Source organism: Coptis chinensis, chromosome 4 (assembly GCF_015680905.1).
Source record: "Coptis chinensis isolate HL-2020 chromosome 4, ASM1568090v1, whole genome shotgun sequence".
Classification (NCBI taxonomy): domain Eukaryota; kingdom Viridiplantae; phylum Streptophyta; class Magnoliopsida; order Ranunculales; family Ranunculaceae; genus Coptis; species Coptis chinensis.
In genome coordinates, this window is record NC_141459.1 from 17201840 (window position 1) to 17219813 (window position 17974).

Genomic DNA, 17974 nt, shown 5'->3' on the forward strand with positions numbered 1-17974 from the left:
GGGACGAGACTACAATGCACAAAACATCCCAGACGAAATATAATACATTCTCAACATAAAGAGGAAAATGTATGTACCGTAGAAAACATAGATAAGTAAAAGTGTGGTGAGATGTAATATCTCGCTCTGGTTTAGTGTATACAGGAAAAGAATGGCGGGAAAAAGAACGAAACAGTGATACTTACAAAAGATAGTGCAGCGAAGAACACAAAGTTGGTGAAAGAACACAAACGGCAAAACAATATGCAAGAGCAAAGAATCCAACCACCACTGGCAAGTACTGTCCGGGGTAATACTACTCATGGAGGAAAACCATAGAATCTGTTAACAGTAAGTTTACCGTTGACTTTTACTATTGCGTTAGGATGGTAAAGAAATTTATGTCCAACACTAAACCGATGAAACTGATAGATAAAGCAAAGATGTTCAAGTCTGGAAGACGAAGCGAAGGTATCGCCAGGGACCACGCCAATGGAGGGGCTCGAAAAATATCAAAACTGTGACTGAATCACGGAGAACATCGGAGAATATGACAGAGCAAATCAATAATAATTTTCGATAGTATGAACCCAGTATGACAAGATTTTTTTTTATCGGGTTATTGCAAACTTGTGTTTAAGTCCGAAAGATTGATGAAAACAGATATTTTTCGACGCAGTTAAAACGGCGGTAGTGAAGGGGCCAAAGAAATTCATGAAAAAGTTCGCGAAGAAAAGTATCGTTCGAATGAAGTCAATGCCGTAGAAAGAAATAGAGAAAGTGAAAATACTCAACCGAAAATTGGAAGAGGCAAACAAAGCGTTAAAAGGAACCAACAGAGAGTTAGAAGATGAAAAACAAAAACTAACCGAAAGTGGACGGAAGAAGTTGAGCAAAGATCGTCACGAAGACTTTGGGAAAGCCCGTGAGATAATGGAAGAGCACAAACACTTAAAAGCAGATGTGATAGAATTAAAGGCACTCGTGGCGACCAAAGATCAGGAACTTAAACATGCGCAAAAAGAGGCAGAGAAAAATAACAAGCGAATGACAGATTTAAATGAGCGGCTCGGCCAAGATCACGTGCAAATGGCACATTGTGAATCGTCCGTAAGACAATTGACAGAGACTTTAATAGAAACGGGAGATGAACTAGAACATAAGAAGATGAATTACAAAGATTTGTACGAGTTGTATATGCGAAAAGTTTGTAAGGAACAATTGGATTTACCCAAACCAATGATCATGTGATTGTGCGTTTGTAATACCATAGAGCTAAAAATTCTTTTTGAATAAATTAAAGTATGTGTTGGCAATTGAATATCATTGTGATGTCAGATAACATACCTGTGGAAAACTGACAATGTTGTTGAATTATATAGATGACACGAAATAGAATGAAACGCCCCCAATGCTAACTTTAAGCTTGCAAAATTAGATTGAGTGAAAAAATGTCGTACGCTAACCCGTGAAATGAAACGAGGTAACTTCATCAGATGTTGACATAACGCGAGTAACCGACTAAGCGAGCGTAAAATCGTTCAATTTAGACTAACAAAATTAAACGCGTGGTAATTTAAATCGATTTTGTCGAGCGATAGTAATGAATGACTAAGCGTAAAAGCGTTCATCTTAGACCCATTTAAATTAAACGCGTGGTAATTTCGCCAGATTTTGTTGTAGTGATAGTAACGACTACTAAAGCGTAAAAGCGTTCAACTTAGATTGACGAAAATTAAACGTGGTAATTTCGCCATATTTTTGTCGGGCGATAGTAATCGAACTAAGCGAGCGTAAAGCGTTCAAACTTAGACCGACGGCTAAACGTGGTAACCGTCGGTTTTTTGTTGTATATCGATAATGCGACTAAGCCGAAATGTAAAAGCGTTCGACTTAGGCCCATGAAATTAAACGTGGTAATTTTGCCATATTTTGTCCGGGCGATAGTAACGACTAAGCGAGCGTAAAAACGTTCAACTTAGAAATTAAACGTGGTAATTTAAATTCATTTTGTCGGGCGATATAATAACGACTAAGCGAGCGTAGAAGCGTTCAACTTGGACTGACGAAATTAAACGTGGTAATTTCGCCAGATTTTGTTGTAGTGATAGTAACGACTAAGCAAGCGTAAAAGCGTTCAACTTAGATTGACGAAATTAAACGAGGTAACTTCGTCAGATTTTGTCGTAAAGATAGTAACGAACTAAGCGAGCGTAAAAGCGTTCAAACTTAGACTGACGAAGCTAAACGTGATAACGTCGTCAGATTTTGTTGTAGCGATAGTAACGAACTAAGCGAGTGTAAAAGCGTTCAAACTTAGACTAACGAAGCTAAACGCGGTAATTTCGTCAGATTTTGTCGTAGAGATAGTAATGAACTAAGCTAGCAAAAAACGTTCAAACTTAGACTGACGAAGCTAAATGCGGTAACTTCGTCAAATTTTGTCGTAAAGATAGTAACGAACTAAGCGAGTGTAAAAGCGTTCAAACTTAGACTGACGAAGCTAAACGCGGTAACTTCGTCAGATTTTGTCCGTAGCGATAATAATGTTGCGATGGAAACAAAATTATGCCATTATAATTAAAGTGAAAGAAAGACTTTATTGATCACCAAATCTTGAAAAGTGCAAAGATGATAACAGAAAAGAAACTATTGAACTGGAAACAGATTAACAAATTTTTGTCCGGTTTTTCGTCCAACTTGTTAATTTTGTCCACTCACTTAGTAAAATAACTTGTTGCGACGAGCAAGAAACGAACACTGTCAGGGGCTGTCGAAAATAAACCAACAATGTCAAAGCCCCATTTCGCAAATGACCAAGGTTTATAGATTGGATGATGCTTTGTCGCGGGAAGTTGACCCATATTATATATCATGTGTTTGACAAGGCACACACTTCTCGGACAAACGCTTAACATCCTTTGGCATGTATGGCCACCAATACCATTGGGTCATTGCTATGTGAGTGAGACTTCGCCCCCGGGAATTCCTGAGCATCGTCAGCTGCATGATCGTCGTCGGTAGATACCGAAACATTATTAGTGCCAAGCTCGTTGGAATCATCTGACAGCATAAGTGGTTAATCCAGTGTTGTCGTTACAGTGACGACTTGATTTTTCACGGATAAGTATGCAATAGAATCAGGATGCCTTACATCATAACGCGGATACTGTACAATACTGATAGATGTAAAATTTCATGCAATTCGTTGAACGAAGTCCAAATAAACGTCCATTCTATCATTGCGAGCTGCATATTATCATTCAAAGTGGCTAGCGACTAATTTAGAATAATTAATCGTAACTTAGTCGCCCCCAACTGAAGAGTTGTGCGTATACCGCAAATGATAGTTTCGTACTCGACCATATTATTTAACGCGTCAAATCCCCAATGTAGAGACCTCTCAATTATGTCTTCATTCAGCTTCAAGATGACACAAACAAGACCGGGCGGACTTATTATCGCGAACTATCGGTGTAAATCTAGCAAGTAGCTGATATATTCGATAAATATTTCAAGTCATCACCCCCGGGAGGTAATGAGAATTAGAGATCGACGTTTTCCTCATCGAGTAATGCTTTCGACATAGAAATATCATCAATAAGAAAGTCAGTCATTAGCGAAACCAAAGTTTGTCTCTATTTAATTGTATGAGTGTCAGAGACAATGTTGTAAACGCTTAAAGGTAACTTTTCCATTCTCATGACTCGATCCGTAGACGCGTTGCGAAAAACTTCAAGCGCGGATATATTCGACAAGTATAAACTTCGACTATTCCTTCTTTAAAATAAGCTTAAGCCCGCCCCGGCGCATGAAACAAGGCCCGGTGTAATATTTTCAATACAAGAATGCCTCGAGACATATGACGGACATTATCCGTCAGAGGCAATAACTTCGTGTTGAATAATTTGGCGCATCGGTGGAACGGTAGCCGGGTCGTATGCAATCGGATGTTGAAAAGGAATAGGAGGGAGTAGTTTGATACCGCCAGGTTGACCTGGAACCGCACATTCCCGATGATCGTCAGTAAGTGCATCGAGAACTTAGGCTCGTCGAGTATTTGTCATAACCTTTGTAGAACGTGATCGTCGGTTTTGCATAAGAACCGCAACGGCGCCAATTATGTTCGACCAAATATGATCAAAACAGTAAGTGTTGATAAAAGAGACAAAGAACGTAGAAAAGTAATTGGAAAAATGATGGTGATCGGGGGAATGATGAGACTGTACCTTGCGGTTGCCTACATACCCAAATTATCGATGGGATCAAGTCTCAAGAACGTAATTCTGAATGAAAAATAGTTTGGTATTTATATAGGTAGAGTAGAGAGTCCTTGTATCTCAAGTAATCTTAATTGAACATAACTCTTAATTGATAATTATCTCATTGATAAGAAAACGAATCTAGACATAAATTAATGTACATAAGTGGCAAGTCATGTGGCTAAGGTTCACCTTGCACACACGTGAGTTAATGGGCATTATATTGATCCATGATATTGCGAATTGGGCTTTAGCCCGTCGGTCAAACGAATAAAATGGAGACTTCTACCAATGGACGCTTTGCCGTAGGTGGGGGTGAAACAATAAACTAGCCGTTAGGACTCGGGCCGGGATGTTGGATTCCGTCACGGTGAGTTTTTATAATCCGGGCGGAATCCAACATCCCGGTCCGGGTTAACAAGTCAGTGACTATCTCGGTGGACAATTTCACCTTGTTTTGAACTGGGGAAAATAGTCACTGAGTTTTTCACCACTACATTACCGCATTACACTTTTGGACCCAACTAGGTGAAAATTTTCACAAACCCCCCTTATTTCTCTGCATTGCAAATGCTCTTATGATATTATCCTATCCTTCTCTGAAAAATCAATAGATATCGCAATATATCGAGATATTTTTTACTATGTTTACCATCACCACTTACTTCAGCTAGCAATGCAAATCAAGGTTTTCATGGTGAAGAAACCTCAACATAGGATTCTGTGAAGTGTGAAAGATTTAGCTTCCCATCAAAAGATTGATGAAATTAACCACTAATCATACACAAGTAAAACATAAAACAATAAGTAAATGGAAAGTAGGCTAATCCATTATCTATGCAACTGAAGCAAAATACCATATAACTGAACTAAACAGTAAACATCCAAAGATGAAAGAACTCGTCTATATTGACCCTTTACAACAAGTTCTTCAAAAACCCACCTTCAAGGCTTCAAGTTTACCCCAAAACAACAAAAACAAACTAACTGTATTTTTATTTACTCTTTGTGAACCCTCAAAGACTATAATATTTTCCCAGTCAGTAATTTCAGCAAACATATTTCCAAGCTTGCAATTTCTTCCCAATCTGAAAAGAAACATAAGCATCAACACAAGCATACTCAACTTGCTCTTGAGTCAACTCTTTGTGACCCCAATCACTCCTTCCAACTTCCTCCAACTTCATCACACCATCAAACCCAAGAACAGAACTAGCCAAATATTCCATAGAAGCACCTCTATTACCAGCAAGTTTTCCAAGTTCCAAAACATTCTTCACTCTAAGTTTATAATCTCTAAAAAGCATATCAGCATCATTATAATTCCTTACACCAACAAATGTAGCAACCCCATTACTCAAAAACTCACGAAGACTCCATGGGATTGAGTTACTTCTACAGATTTGAAATATAAGACAACGAGAACCCACACAAAGTTGTAATGTTGCAACCTTGTTGCTACTTGGTGGACGCCATTGTACACCTAGACCAACTACAATACTTTTATCAGTTTTGTAGCGGTTCATGTTTCGGATTCTTGATATCCATTGACGAACAACTTTAGCTCTACGTGTTACTGTTGTTGTAACCCGGTTTCCAAATACTGTAACGGTGAAATCTCGAAAGGGCTTGTTTGGATTGTTATGGTTTGGGTGTTGTTCGGTTTTGATGTCTTCGTTTGTTTCTTCATCTTTGTATGAAACAAAGCGTGCTCTCCAGTCTCCGAAGATTGTAACAGTTAGATTTTCTGGGAGTTTCCGGTTTGAGTTTCGGTGGTGTTCAAGGTCCTCATTCTCCATTTGCTCCACTTTGGACTTTGGACTAGTGACTAGTGAGAGTGTTTGCGTGTGAATACTGGAATAGAGCTACAGCCTACAGATATAGTGTTTGGGTTTTCCATATAGGCCCCTACACTCTTGACCAAAACGTTTATTGTCTAGACTCTAGACCTCGTGGCTCGTGATTCTTGGCTCTTATTTTTGGGAGTGCACGATACTCATAAAACAAATATTGCATTTTGGTTCTGTTATATATATATATATATATTTTAATTATTGGTAAGTCTGTTTTAAATAAGATCTTTGATGCTAGCGGGTTCGAATTTCAGATCTCTAATATCATTACTTAAAAATTTTACCGATTTTGTTAGTCTGCACCTACGGATTATGCTCTATCGACCTGATGAAGGTGAAGTTTCATCTACATTTTTGAATTGTCTCATCGAAAAAATTCCGATGACATAAGTTTGCAAAGTATTGTAATTTCAACAAGCATAAGTACATATGATGGTTTTCCGTAATCCTTACAGAGCTTGCCGAAATGACACATCAGAAGAAGAAATAGGAAGTGACTATTTTAGTGAAGTTTCGTCTACATTTTGAATTTTCTCATCGAACCAATGACTTAAGTTGCCAAATATTATAATTTTAACAAACATAAACTTTTATGATTTCGGTACATGATGATCTTCTATAATCCTTACAGAGAAGACCTTGCCGAAATGACACATCAGAAGAAATAGGAAGTGGCTCTTTTGCACTAGCTGATTCAACGAAACTGGGAAGGTACTGGGTCAAGTCTCGAAGTACCACACTGTAGAGTGTAGACTATGTAAATTTAGATAAAAGTGAACGCTAAATTTTGATTTAAGTTTAATTAAATTTGTGTGCTCGATTTTTCTGAAATGTGTAGAATTTTTTTAAAAATAAATGCAAAATAAATATCCGACTTGCCGGATTCGAACCAGCGACCTAAGGATTACTGAAAGCATTAGCCCACTACAGTCCTCCGCTCTACCAACTGAGCTAAAGTCGGATTGCTGATATACAGGCACAAAGTGTTATTCTTATTGAAAACAATCCATTCAGGGTCCATAGCCCCCCTATTTCTGGACTGGATCGTTGAAACTTATGGCTTAATCTGGGATGCTCACTCAATTTCAAAATAATCTTCTGCTACGAGCAACACTCTCCCAAGCAGTAAGTACCACAGGTTTTCGGATAAATCTCTCTCGGCTTGATTCAGTTAAAACCGTTCGCTTGCGGACTAACCCACAAAAGCTCCCTGTTTTTCGAAATAAGAAAATAAAACTAATAATGACCTAAATACCCCCGTCATCTCCACCAGTCCACTTTCTTCAATTCTCTATTTAAGATCCAGAAATTTATCATTTTTGAATTAGTGTAGAAACATCTCGCTATTCATATGTGAAATATCAATATTTTTGTCATAAAACACTACCAAAATCAAAGAAACAAGTTTGGTTTTTTAAAAAACATATCTAAACCATAATCCATTTGAAAATCTCTGAATTTTTGGAAAAAACAATAATGGGTTAGATAGACTTGCCCCCATTACTAGTTACCAATTAGTGTTACCCTCCCATTTTCAAAAAATATTAGTGATACCCTCCCATTTGTAAAATCCAACGGTCAGATTTCTTCATATGGAAAAAAAATTATCTCGTAGCCGTTGGATCTTGCTGGGGGGGTATCACTAATATTTTTGAAAATAGGGGGATAACACTAATTGCAACTATTAATAATGGGAGGGGGTTAAAGCACTGGCCAAGAATCGCTCTTTGAAATAACTTTTTATTTTAGAATATTAAGCAAAAAAAAAAATTATACAGTAAAATATGTATGCAAATATAAATTTACATAACATTTGTATGCAAAAATAAATTTACATATTAGAATTGTTATGGAAAAATAAATTTGTATAGTAGATCAGTTATACTATAATTTTGCATAGGTTATGATATGTTTTTTCTATGAAAATTTAACTTTTCATAGATCAAGTTGTGTAAATTTAAATTTACATAGATTAGTTTTGTCGGATATTAGTTGTAGTAATCTACTGTGTAAAAATACATTTTAACAGGTTGTATAAAATTACGTGAGTTTATTTTGTCAGATATTAGATTAGTCAATTTCAAAGAAATGTTATGTGAAAACAATTTATCATGCATATATAGTTTCTTATTTGTGTTGCATATTTGTAAACACACTATTCTAATTAAATTTAAATTTTCATAGATCAAGTTACTATGTAAATTTAAGTTTTCATAGCTCCAGTGATTATGTAAATTTAAGTTTGCATAGTACAAATATTTTTTCATCAGACATGTTTTGTTTCACAAATCTACTATATAAATTTAAATTTTCATATGTAAATTAAATTTTCTTATATCAAACTACTATGTAAATTCAAATTTTCATATATCAAACTACTATGTAAATTCAAATTTTCATATGTCAAACTACTATGTAACTATGTAAATTTAAATTTTCACATGAAAATCAGAAATCGAGCTTGTTCAGATTTTAAAGTTGGTATGGTGTCAATGGCTAGTTCATTCATGGAATTGAAAACATATTGTGTTTTAGAAAGGGAAAGTCATAGATCAAGTAATAATTGTTACTATGCATTATTATATTTTCTAAGTAGTCAATTAAAAAATTCATGATGTTAGAGTTTTGATAGGCCTTAATAGGTAGGTCTTTGAGTGTTTGTGTCTTTGAAGCTGTTATTATAAGAAGTTATTTAGAAAACAAATATGCAGTTATGGGGATGTAAACATGCGATGATGGTACATAGCAAGACTTAAGTCGAAATATTATTTTGGTTCGATTATTAAAGGTTGTCAGTCCATATAGTAGTTTTATTCGCAATCTTAAATTTTCATAATAGTTTTACCCCAATCCTAAAATTCACTATGCAATATATATTAAATTTTCATAGTGGTTTTATTCTACAATCTTACATTTTCATAGTACTTTTACTTTACAATCTTAAATTTTACTATGCAATCTTAAATTTGCATAGTAATTATTATGTAAATATATATTTACATATATTTTGTCAAGACATCAGACAATTTCAACTCTCCAATTTTGTCTCTGCATTTGCTTTGGTTTCTCCTTACCCATCACTTTTGAGTAGATTAAAACGATCGTTCTCTCCCATGCAAGATCTTCTACTTCACTAACCTATTCAGATCAAATAAACACCAACTTATTTCCTACAAACATTTCATCAAACAAATTTCACTCAATCTACTAATCTCTCATCAATTATCGAGTGCTAATAATGCCTTGGTTCAAACTCCCTAAAATGTATCATTGGCTTATAAATATCATTATAAAGATGTATGTAGTAAAGAGTATTTTCACATAAGAATCAAATACCAATGGCTCTCTTCAATGGCGAAAGAAACGAAGTTAAAATCAGTGTTTTCGTTGGCTTCTTCGTTAGAACGAACTCAACAAAAAAAGAACATACGGTGGTTATTTATTGAGAAGGGCAAAAAAGAAAATAGATAAGTGTGGAGATAAAAATTAGACTGAGATTTGCGTCCATTATAGAAAGCAGGGAGGTTAATTGGTTGAATTTGAATAATAGGGAGGTTTTATGGGTACGTCCGTAAGCAGGGGATTTACATATAACTGAACCAAAATGAGGGGCTGAGGCCCATTTCTTGGTAAACACCTTCTTACTCCTGTGTAAATTTGTTCGATTTCATCTCTTTTAGTCGTAGTCCTATCTAAACTAGGATTATAGGTGCATACTGTTCAGCACACAAAAACTTTCACTCAGGCGTCTCTATGTCCTGATGTACATGACTACATGCGTCTTGTATTGATGTGGCCATAATTTATTAGTATAAATGGAGCTTACAGGTGTTCAGTTGAAAATAATTCAAAGACTATTTTTTTTTATAAGGCTAATTCTAATGGTACAGCAAAACACCAATATCATATAAATTGTGATCCAATGGTGCGTCAAAACGCTAACTCGCCAATGCTATCGGTATAAGTTTCCCTATCTATATCGCCAATTTTAATTATATAGCGTATGCTCTGCACGCAGAACAAGTGGCAGCCATAGAAATTAATAAATTGAGGTGGGAGGAATAAAATTGGTAGGGTGTTAAAAATGAAGTTCTACATGCCAGTAGGAGTGGCGGGTACAGAAGCAAAATTGAAGAAAAATCTGCACGCCAGTAGGAGTGGCGGATGATGCGGCAATTTTTTTTTCCTATGCTAGGATGGGTTGACCACTTGTGGGTTAAAAAACAAACCATTTAGTCCATAAACTCTATCGCGCTTACCCTATCAACTGCGCTACTGTGGTGGTTTGTCGCACCAAACCATTGGACTTAGCCTAAATCTGTGCTTATATAGTCATACACGTTTAATGTAATAAAAAAAAATAAAGGTGAACTAGTGTTACCCCCCTATTAGATGAGCCAATTAGGATTCCCCCCCCACTAGATGGGAAATTAGAGTCTCCCCCCTAAACACACGGTCAACTTGGTGTTTGACCGTTAACTTTCACGTCAAACAATTGAAAATGACTTAAATACCCCCACCTAATTAAAATTGAACATTTTCTTTTTGAAAATAATGAGAGCATTTGCGTAATTTTCAATTGTTTGACTTGAAAGTTAACGGTTAAACCAAATTGACCGTGTATTTAAGGGGGAAACCCTAATTTCCCAACTAGTGGGGGAGAAATCCTAATTGGCTCATCTAGTAGGGGGTAATACTAGTTAACCCAAAAAATAATGTATTGTTGATAGATCCAAGGCTAAAGAAAGAAGAAACACCATTTCAATAGATAGCATTTAGATATCGAAAACGTGGAAAACACCGTTACAACTTATAACTATATATCATTCTGGTTTTCCATTTGCTCTATTGTTTGTTGTTGAGCTTCCTGCAAAAAAAACCACAAGCTTACTCAATTTTCATCAAAAATGAACTCCAACTAAAGCTTAATGACACATATGTACGCATTAGCTTTCTACAAAATTAATTACAACACTCTTCATACTCTACTAGTCCTGTAATTTGCATATGCCACCTGAGCTGTGTCAGTCCCCTGCCGAACATCTTCATACAACTTTCGCAGAGCCTCTGCTAATTTTGTCAGACGATCAAGTACCTTTGTCAAACTCGTATGTATGTTGCTCAAGTTTGACGAGTCATCACTTTTGTCATCCTCCCTGCTCTCTGCGTCTCCATTGTTAATTGAGTCCAAGGATCCTTTTGACTTTTGTTCTTGTATCTGCTGTGCTACTAAACTGTGTAGATCAGCAACGAAGGCTTTGATGCCATCTAAGACCTCCCCTGAGGGAAGAGTTTTAATCCCAGTTGACCAGTCACGACAAAGAACAAATATAGGTGGAGCCAGAGCTCTACGAGGGGAGAAAGCTTTTCTTCCCCTAGAGCCGCTCCTGAGGCAGTATAATGCAGGTCTGGAGCCAACCATTGAGAGATTCAACATAGGATCTGTGTGCGACAATCCAATCTGTAAAGCTTGACTTAAAACATTCAATCTCATGCTGAAGTTGAGTGATAACCAGCCTTTGGGATTCTTTGTTGGCAGGTCCTGTTATTGAGCTCTTTGTATGGTAGGCTAACGATATGGTTATATACTGGGCATGATGGCATTCAAGCATGACCTTCCACATCCGAATCAATCTGTGGAGAGTCCAACAATCATGAATATGACAGCTTTTATGGCATATAACTTCCATGGAAATAAGTATTTCAAGCAGGATAAAGAAATTACCCTTGTATCAGCTCTGCCAGCTGTGGTTCCAGCTCTTCATCCCTCATTCTCTCAATTCTCTTGGCAATCGAATCAACAGCATGAAGGGCTACTCTCATCTGCGAATGAAGATCCTTGACAACAGCTCGCGTTTGTCAATCGCCGACTTTTGCATCTCTAGCAAATTGTTGCCTCAGATGGTCACACCAGTAATCATATGCTTTCCTGATAGATTCACTTGCCTAAACCAGATAAAGAAATTAGTCAGAAACTGTTTATGCCTATCAGAATGATGAAATTACTAAAGGTGCTATAATGTTCATTGCAAGTGCTTTGATCAGTAAACCCCCACAACCCAAAAAATAGGATGTTTTATCATTTGGATTGTATCCGCAGTTTTTCACCATTAAGAAAGTGTTATCCCCAGGTTGTTTAAAGTTTGTTTCGCAACTGCAGGTTGGCAGGAAACCATGTGCGCGGATATGATAACTCTTCCTCAGAGTCACTCACATTCAGATGCCTAACAATGCGTTTTTCTTAAGTATCTACAACTTTATTTATAAAGTGTGTCATATATAAAGTGTGAGAAGAAATGTTTCCTAGAAACCATTCCATATCCCTGACTTGTGAGAATGTCATATAAAGTGCGAGAATAAATGTTTTCTAGAAAACAATCCACATCCTTGAAGAGTAATGTCTCTGACTTACTCCCTTCAGCTATTTTAATGCCATGTTTCCCTTCAACTGTCTAGTAACTCCTTGTCAACCCTTCCAAACACCATCCAATTTCAAATCTTCAAGTTAAGTATCGAACTCTTCCAAACACCAGCCACACATTGCTATATATAACAATTTCCGTGAAGATATACAGAGATCTAAGCTGAGAGTTAGATCTCTATATTCTAAACTTCGTGAAAATTTAAGATGGAACAAGTATCTCTACATTTTTACTGCACGCTATCCTGATAACTAAAATCAAGGGCAAACCAAAAAGGAGTAAAGTAGTAAACAAAATTAGAATGCAACACATATGAGTTGAAGAATGATTGATTCGTCTAAATAGTTTTTCAGGCTTGTCAGTCTGTTACTGTTACCAATAACCTGCTGAAGCTCCTAACTTTAATTTTGCTGCAGATCACCCGCAAGTCAAATAGGTAATCTTGTTAAAACGTATTCAGTTTGTTTTATTTTTTAAGAAAGAATGTGTTCTTTCACTAGTTTATAGTAGGATCTTAACTCGGAGAAAATCAGAAACAAAGGTTCCATCTATGAAATGAAAGAATTAAAACAGAACCAGACCTAAATGCTCCATATAGTAGAAGGAAGAATGTGTTCATTCATGAGTTTAAAGTAACATCTTAATTCATGGAAAATCAGATAATAAGGATGCAGGATTGATTAGAATTTCAAAATGAAACAATACCATTAAACTCAAAAATCATGTTTCATGATAGGACAAAGATAGCACTAAAATACTACTAGAAATGCCACCAGTACACACGAGGAGGGGGAGTGGGAGTGGGGAGGGGGGGGGGGGTCTAGCCCTAAAATCCTCTACTAGTCTCACAAGCTATCAAATCGTCTCCAAAGACCACAAACTCAAAAAAGGGAAGTTCTCATGTAAAGAGATGAAATATGATAAATGCAAAGCCCTATTTCAAAATCCATCCCCCAGCCACTAAGACCTCTAGAGCGGAAAACAAGAAAAAATGACAAATTTGACCATCCTCACAAACTCTAAAAAAGATCAAATCCATTAAAAATGCGCCTCAATCCACAAACGGATAAGTAGACTGGACAGGACCAGTCAAGTAATCAAACAGATTTGAATCCTCCAAGACACAAAATCTGAAGACAGGAGCCAGCTCACATGCTCTTCCTCTTCTCAGTGAACCTTCATAATCATCTATCCGATGGGGCCAGGTTAAACTTATGTAATTCGCAAGTTTCCACAGTATTCCCAAGGAAGGTTTATAATAATCAACTCAAGCCTATGAATCATAATTTTCAGAATATGGAAGAGAGGCATACATACAATAGACAGGAAACAAAAAGAGTCCATGAGGTATGAATTTGACTTTTAGATATCAGACAGCCTTTCCAACCAGCCAATTTAAACTGAATGGATCCAAATAGCATTACCTCTCTATTCCACACCAAATGGAAGGCCTAAAAGATACGAAGACGAAAAATAATCACACAATATATAGCCTAAGATGAAGGGGATTTCAAAAGTCACGTTTCAAGTATGATCCCTATCTACATAGCTTGCAAGTCCTCTTCTACAGGGATTTAACCGCTTATCTTTGTTAGCACGCTAAGCATTGGGATTTGAACTCTAAAATTGACTGACCCTGTTTGTGTACCTAATGTTCAAACTTTCTACCTTTTCCATCACATATTTTCTGAAAATTCATCAGCATAAAAAAACAGTTTTCATTTCAGTGTGTCTTCCAGATACATATATGATAAGTCCCCTTTATTTTTTAATATACACATGTACAATAGGGACAGGCAAACATACTATTTAGAAAGTAAAAGAAACCCTTCTTTAGTAATCCGGCTGCCGGTGGGACCAACATTAGGTGAAGAAGATTTTTATTATGGAGATTAGCCCATAAAAATTAACTCATTTGCATATTTTGTACATTAGTCGGGGGAAAACACAAAGGTCCACATACCACAATTTGAAACCCTCATTTCACAAAGTTTGAAAAAAAATAAAAAAAAAAAATCAGTTATATCAAGTAAGGATGATCTCCATGGTGTGGGAATCATCTTCACCATATCAGCGTTAATTCACTGTGTAGGTATATTATTTGCACAGAGTGTCCAGGGAGTTCTTTCGTATGCTTCCTATTCCTCCCCATATATTTATATCTCAGGGGAGATGATTGTGATTAACAAATATCAAATGGGTAAACAATTGTCCAAATAAAACAAGTTTAATCACACACAGAGCACGTGCATCACAGGTAGCGACCCGATGAAACAAATTTAAAGTTAGAAATAGTATGATGACGTTCCAAACTTTAAATTGGAGCCAAGGAGAAAAGAAAACTTCACATATGATAGAAGCAACACCCACTTTTACAGTACAAGTTCACATTTATTTCTTTTATAAAAATGGAATACCTTCACTTCGTCATAGAGTTTCCGCTCCCATGCATAGAGTCTCTCCAAGGTTGACGAGTGGCTTCCAGTAATCATGCAGAATTCATCAACAAAATCACTTCCGCTGTCAGAAATGTCGTCTTTTGATGCTGAATTGAGGGGATTTTTTGATGAAGACGATCGTGAAGATACTGATCGGTGCCACGTAATAACCTTTGTCACTTGCTGTGGAGGTTCTGGACAGAGATTCAAAATTAGATATGAAAAAAATCCACATCTATGAAGAAACATCTGCTACTATGTCAAAGAGTGATACTAAGTTCATACAGATGCTACACTCCCCACCTCCCATCTTTGCATGCTGTACTTTTTACCTGGTTTGGTATAGTTCTAAGAATGTGTGGGGGGAAGAGAACAAACAAAAACAAAAACATGTGATGACTGCAGGGTCTAATGAATTTGTATTCAGGAGAATAGGATTTGTTGTTCAGAAAGGACTTGCAGTGCAATTTGTACGCACATATCCTCCTCCTTTTGATAATTCATTACCAATAAAAAGTAAATAAATAAATTAATTAATTAATTAAAAAAAAATCACTTTCAAGTCTTTAGAAGCTCTGCATATTTTCACTGCTATTTCGACGTAGTAAAAAAGCAACCTTCCCTAGATAAAATGTATCATTATAGACATATTTTGTAAAAAGAGGTACAAGTAACCAATAGGTAGGGGCATCTAAACTTCAAAATTTAAATATAATGTCACTAAGTCAATTCCAAATGTGTTTGACACATCGGACACTTCACGACGGCAGATGACCAGAGTGTGAAGAAAGTATTAATTAGTGATATTTTCTCATAAATAACTACACAGGTACCTACCATTGGGTATGACATTATCTCCCCGACAACAGGCTAGATGGAAAGCTGCGAGTAATTCTATGGCAGGTGATCTTCCTGTGTAAACTAAAACTAGTTAGCGACACACAGCAGAATTCATATTCCAATGTAAAAAAAAAAAATTATGCGTTGTTCATCAAAATACAAAATCTTCACATTTTGATATCCATTTGCAAGAGTTCAATACTAAAACATACATGGAAAGCATATCTACCTTTGGTCTCAGAAGATTTAAGGCGGATTTTACTAGCTTCTAGCATTCTGGAAACCTCCTTGCCTGATTCAGAAGCTCTAAAAAACCGGTGTTCAATATCCTTTATACTTGACAGGAAATCCTTAGCCCTGTGGGTGATAAACTCAGAGGGTCTTCCCTTTCGCACACAACTCTTTCTCTGATTCCATATTCTCCCTTTTCGAACTAGCCTGTTCCAAAACAGCATCATCGCCAGCCGATGACACAGTGGCTTTATGTTTGGGCTTGAGCAGTTTTCTATCATCAAAAGGTGTCTGTTCAGCGTCTTCGAAGTTGTCAAAGTTTCCATTGCCATCAACACCAACCCCCCACCTCTCCCCTACACCAACTTCCTCCCCACCGTGCTCTCTCAACCCATTCTCTCCATAAAACTTCAATCTCTTAGCTTCATCACTAGGGTCAAAAAAGTCCCAAGTAGAACCTATCTCAAAAGGAGGAGGTGGTGGTGGGAAATCAATAGACTCCTCATCACCAAATCTACTCAAACTAGGATCAATCTTAAAAGTAACCGAATCACTTCTAGCCGCTTTCATATAATTAACACTTGACACATTATTAGGTGGTGTATAAGGGCTCCCATTAGTCAATGGTGAATCAACAATTTCAGCATTATGTGAAGGAGATGGTGATGGGTATGAAGAATGAGAAGGGGTCTTATCCACCTCAGTTGTCGACAACGAAGATTCAATCAAAACCTCGGCTTCGGCATACCTTCTAAGAGCAACCCCAATACTTCTAAGTGATTTAAGATAAGATAAATGAGCTGCTGTTAATGCATACCTTGAATCAATAGCTTCTTTTATAAACTTCTTCCTTTCTTTACATAACCTTAAAGCTTCACACTTGTCTATCCTAGAACTTGAACAACCCATTTCAACTCCCACACTTCAAGAAACAAACACCATTCACAATGCCCAGGTTCTAAAAACAAGTTTTTATAAAAGTACCACCTCAATAGTCCATAAAACAAAAAGCCCACTTCAAAGAAAGAAAGAGAAAAAGGTGGTAAGAGGAAAATGAATGGTGGTATTCTCGAAATGGTAACTGAATAGAAGAAAGAGAAATGAGTAGGTACCTGTTTATTTAGAACTAGTCATTAGAGATTGTGCCAGAGCAAATGCAATGATGAAAAAAGTAGAAAAAAAAGGAATCTGAGACAGTGATTCAAAGGTAATGCTAATATCCACCCTTGTTATCTGTGATAAAGATTGGATTTTTAATGTAGAGAGAGACAGAGATCATCATTTCATTCAATAATAAGAAATTTGAGTACTTTCCTCATTTCTGAGGAGAGAGAGAGTGTGAGTTGTTAATGTGGCAAATTGGCAATTGTAATGTGTCAGAAAATTGGGATGGGATGACGGAAATGACCTTGGGTTTAAAGTTTAATGAGAATGAATGCTGTAACGGCTCGATGGAATTTGGGGTTTTTTTGGAGAAATGGTCAAGTGGAAAGAGAAAGAGGAGGGTTGTTTTTTGTTTTGTTGTGGAGTAAAATGAGGGGGTGGTGCATTACTGAGTCAGCTGTTGGTGGTGGGGTTTGCACTCTTGCACAACCTTTTTTCTTTCGTGATGCCGTGTGTTGTTTTACTCTTTTTCTTTTGTTCACCAACATTCCACATTGCTTCAGCCATCAGGGGTATGACTTGTGACTTGTGAGTATGACCTAATGACCATTTGATAATTTATCAACTTTATCCGAGTATGACCCTCTACAACAATTCAACACAATTAACCTGGAATTTTATATGTGATTGACAATTAAGTAGTATAGACAGCATGACTGTGAGATCCAAGTCATCCAATTAAGTAGGACGATTTTTTTTTTTAGGAAGAATGTGTTAGAATATATCAGTATTAGAATATATTTAATATGGAAAGTCCTACATTTCTATAAGTGTGGACATTCATA

General features: G+C 36.6%; 1 protein-coding gene, 1 non-coding gene and 1 pseudogene across 3 annotated transcripts; all 3 read right to left on the reverse strand.

Moving 5' to 3' along the window:
• Positions 1-5075: 5075 nt before the first annotated feature.
• Positions 5076-6090, reverse strand: LOC147502242 (3'-5' exonuclease-like). Its single transcript, XM_086603865.1, has one exon. It carries the CDS (start codon positions 6038-6040, stop codon positions 5291-5293), a length of 750 nt encoding a protein of 249 aa, XP_086459991.1. The 5' UTR covers positions 6041-6090; the 3' UTR covers positions 5076-5290.
• Positions 6091-6963: 873 nt separating this feature from the next.
• On the reverse strand, positions 6964-7055 carry TRNAY-GUA (transfer RNA tyrosine (anticodon GUA)). Its single transcript is given in 2 exon segments — positions 6964-6999; positions 7019-7055. It is a non-coding gene; the product is annotated as a tRNA-Tyr (tRNA).
• A 3786-nt stretch (positions 7056-10841) lies between these two features.
• On the reverse strand, positions 10842-17616 carry LOC147502244 (protein ROLLING AND ERECT LEAF 2-like; annotated as a pseudogene). Its single transcript, XR_015221640.1, has 6 exons — positions 16024-17616; positions 15792-15866; positions 14934-15148; positions 11820-12040; positions 11079-11728; positions 10842-10961 (listed from the first exon to the last, which is right to left on the reverse strand). The product of XR_015221640.1 is annotated as a protein ROLLING AND ERECT LEAF 2-like (transcript).
• Positions 17617-17974: the final 358 nt, after the last annotated feature.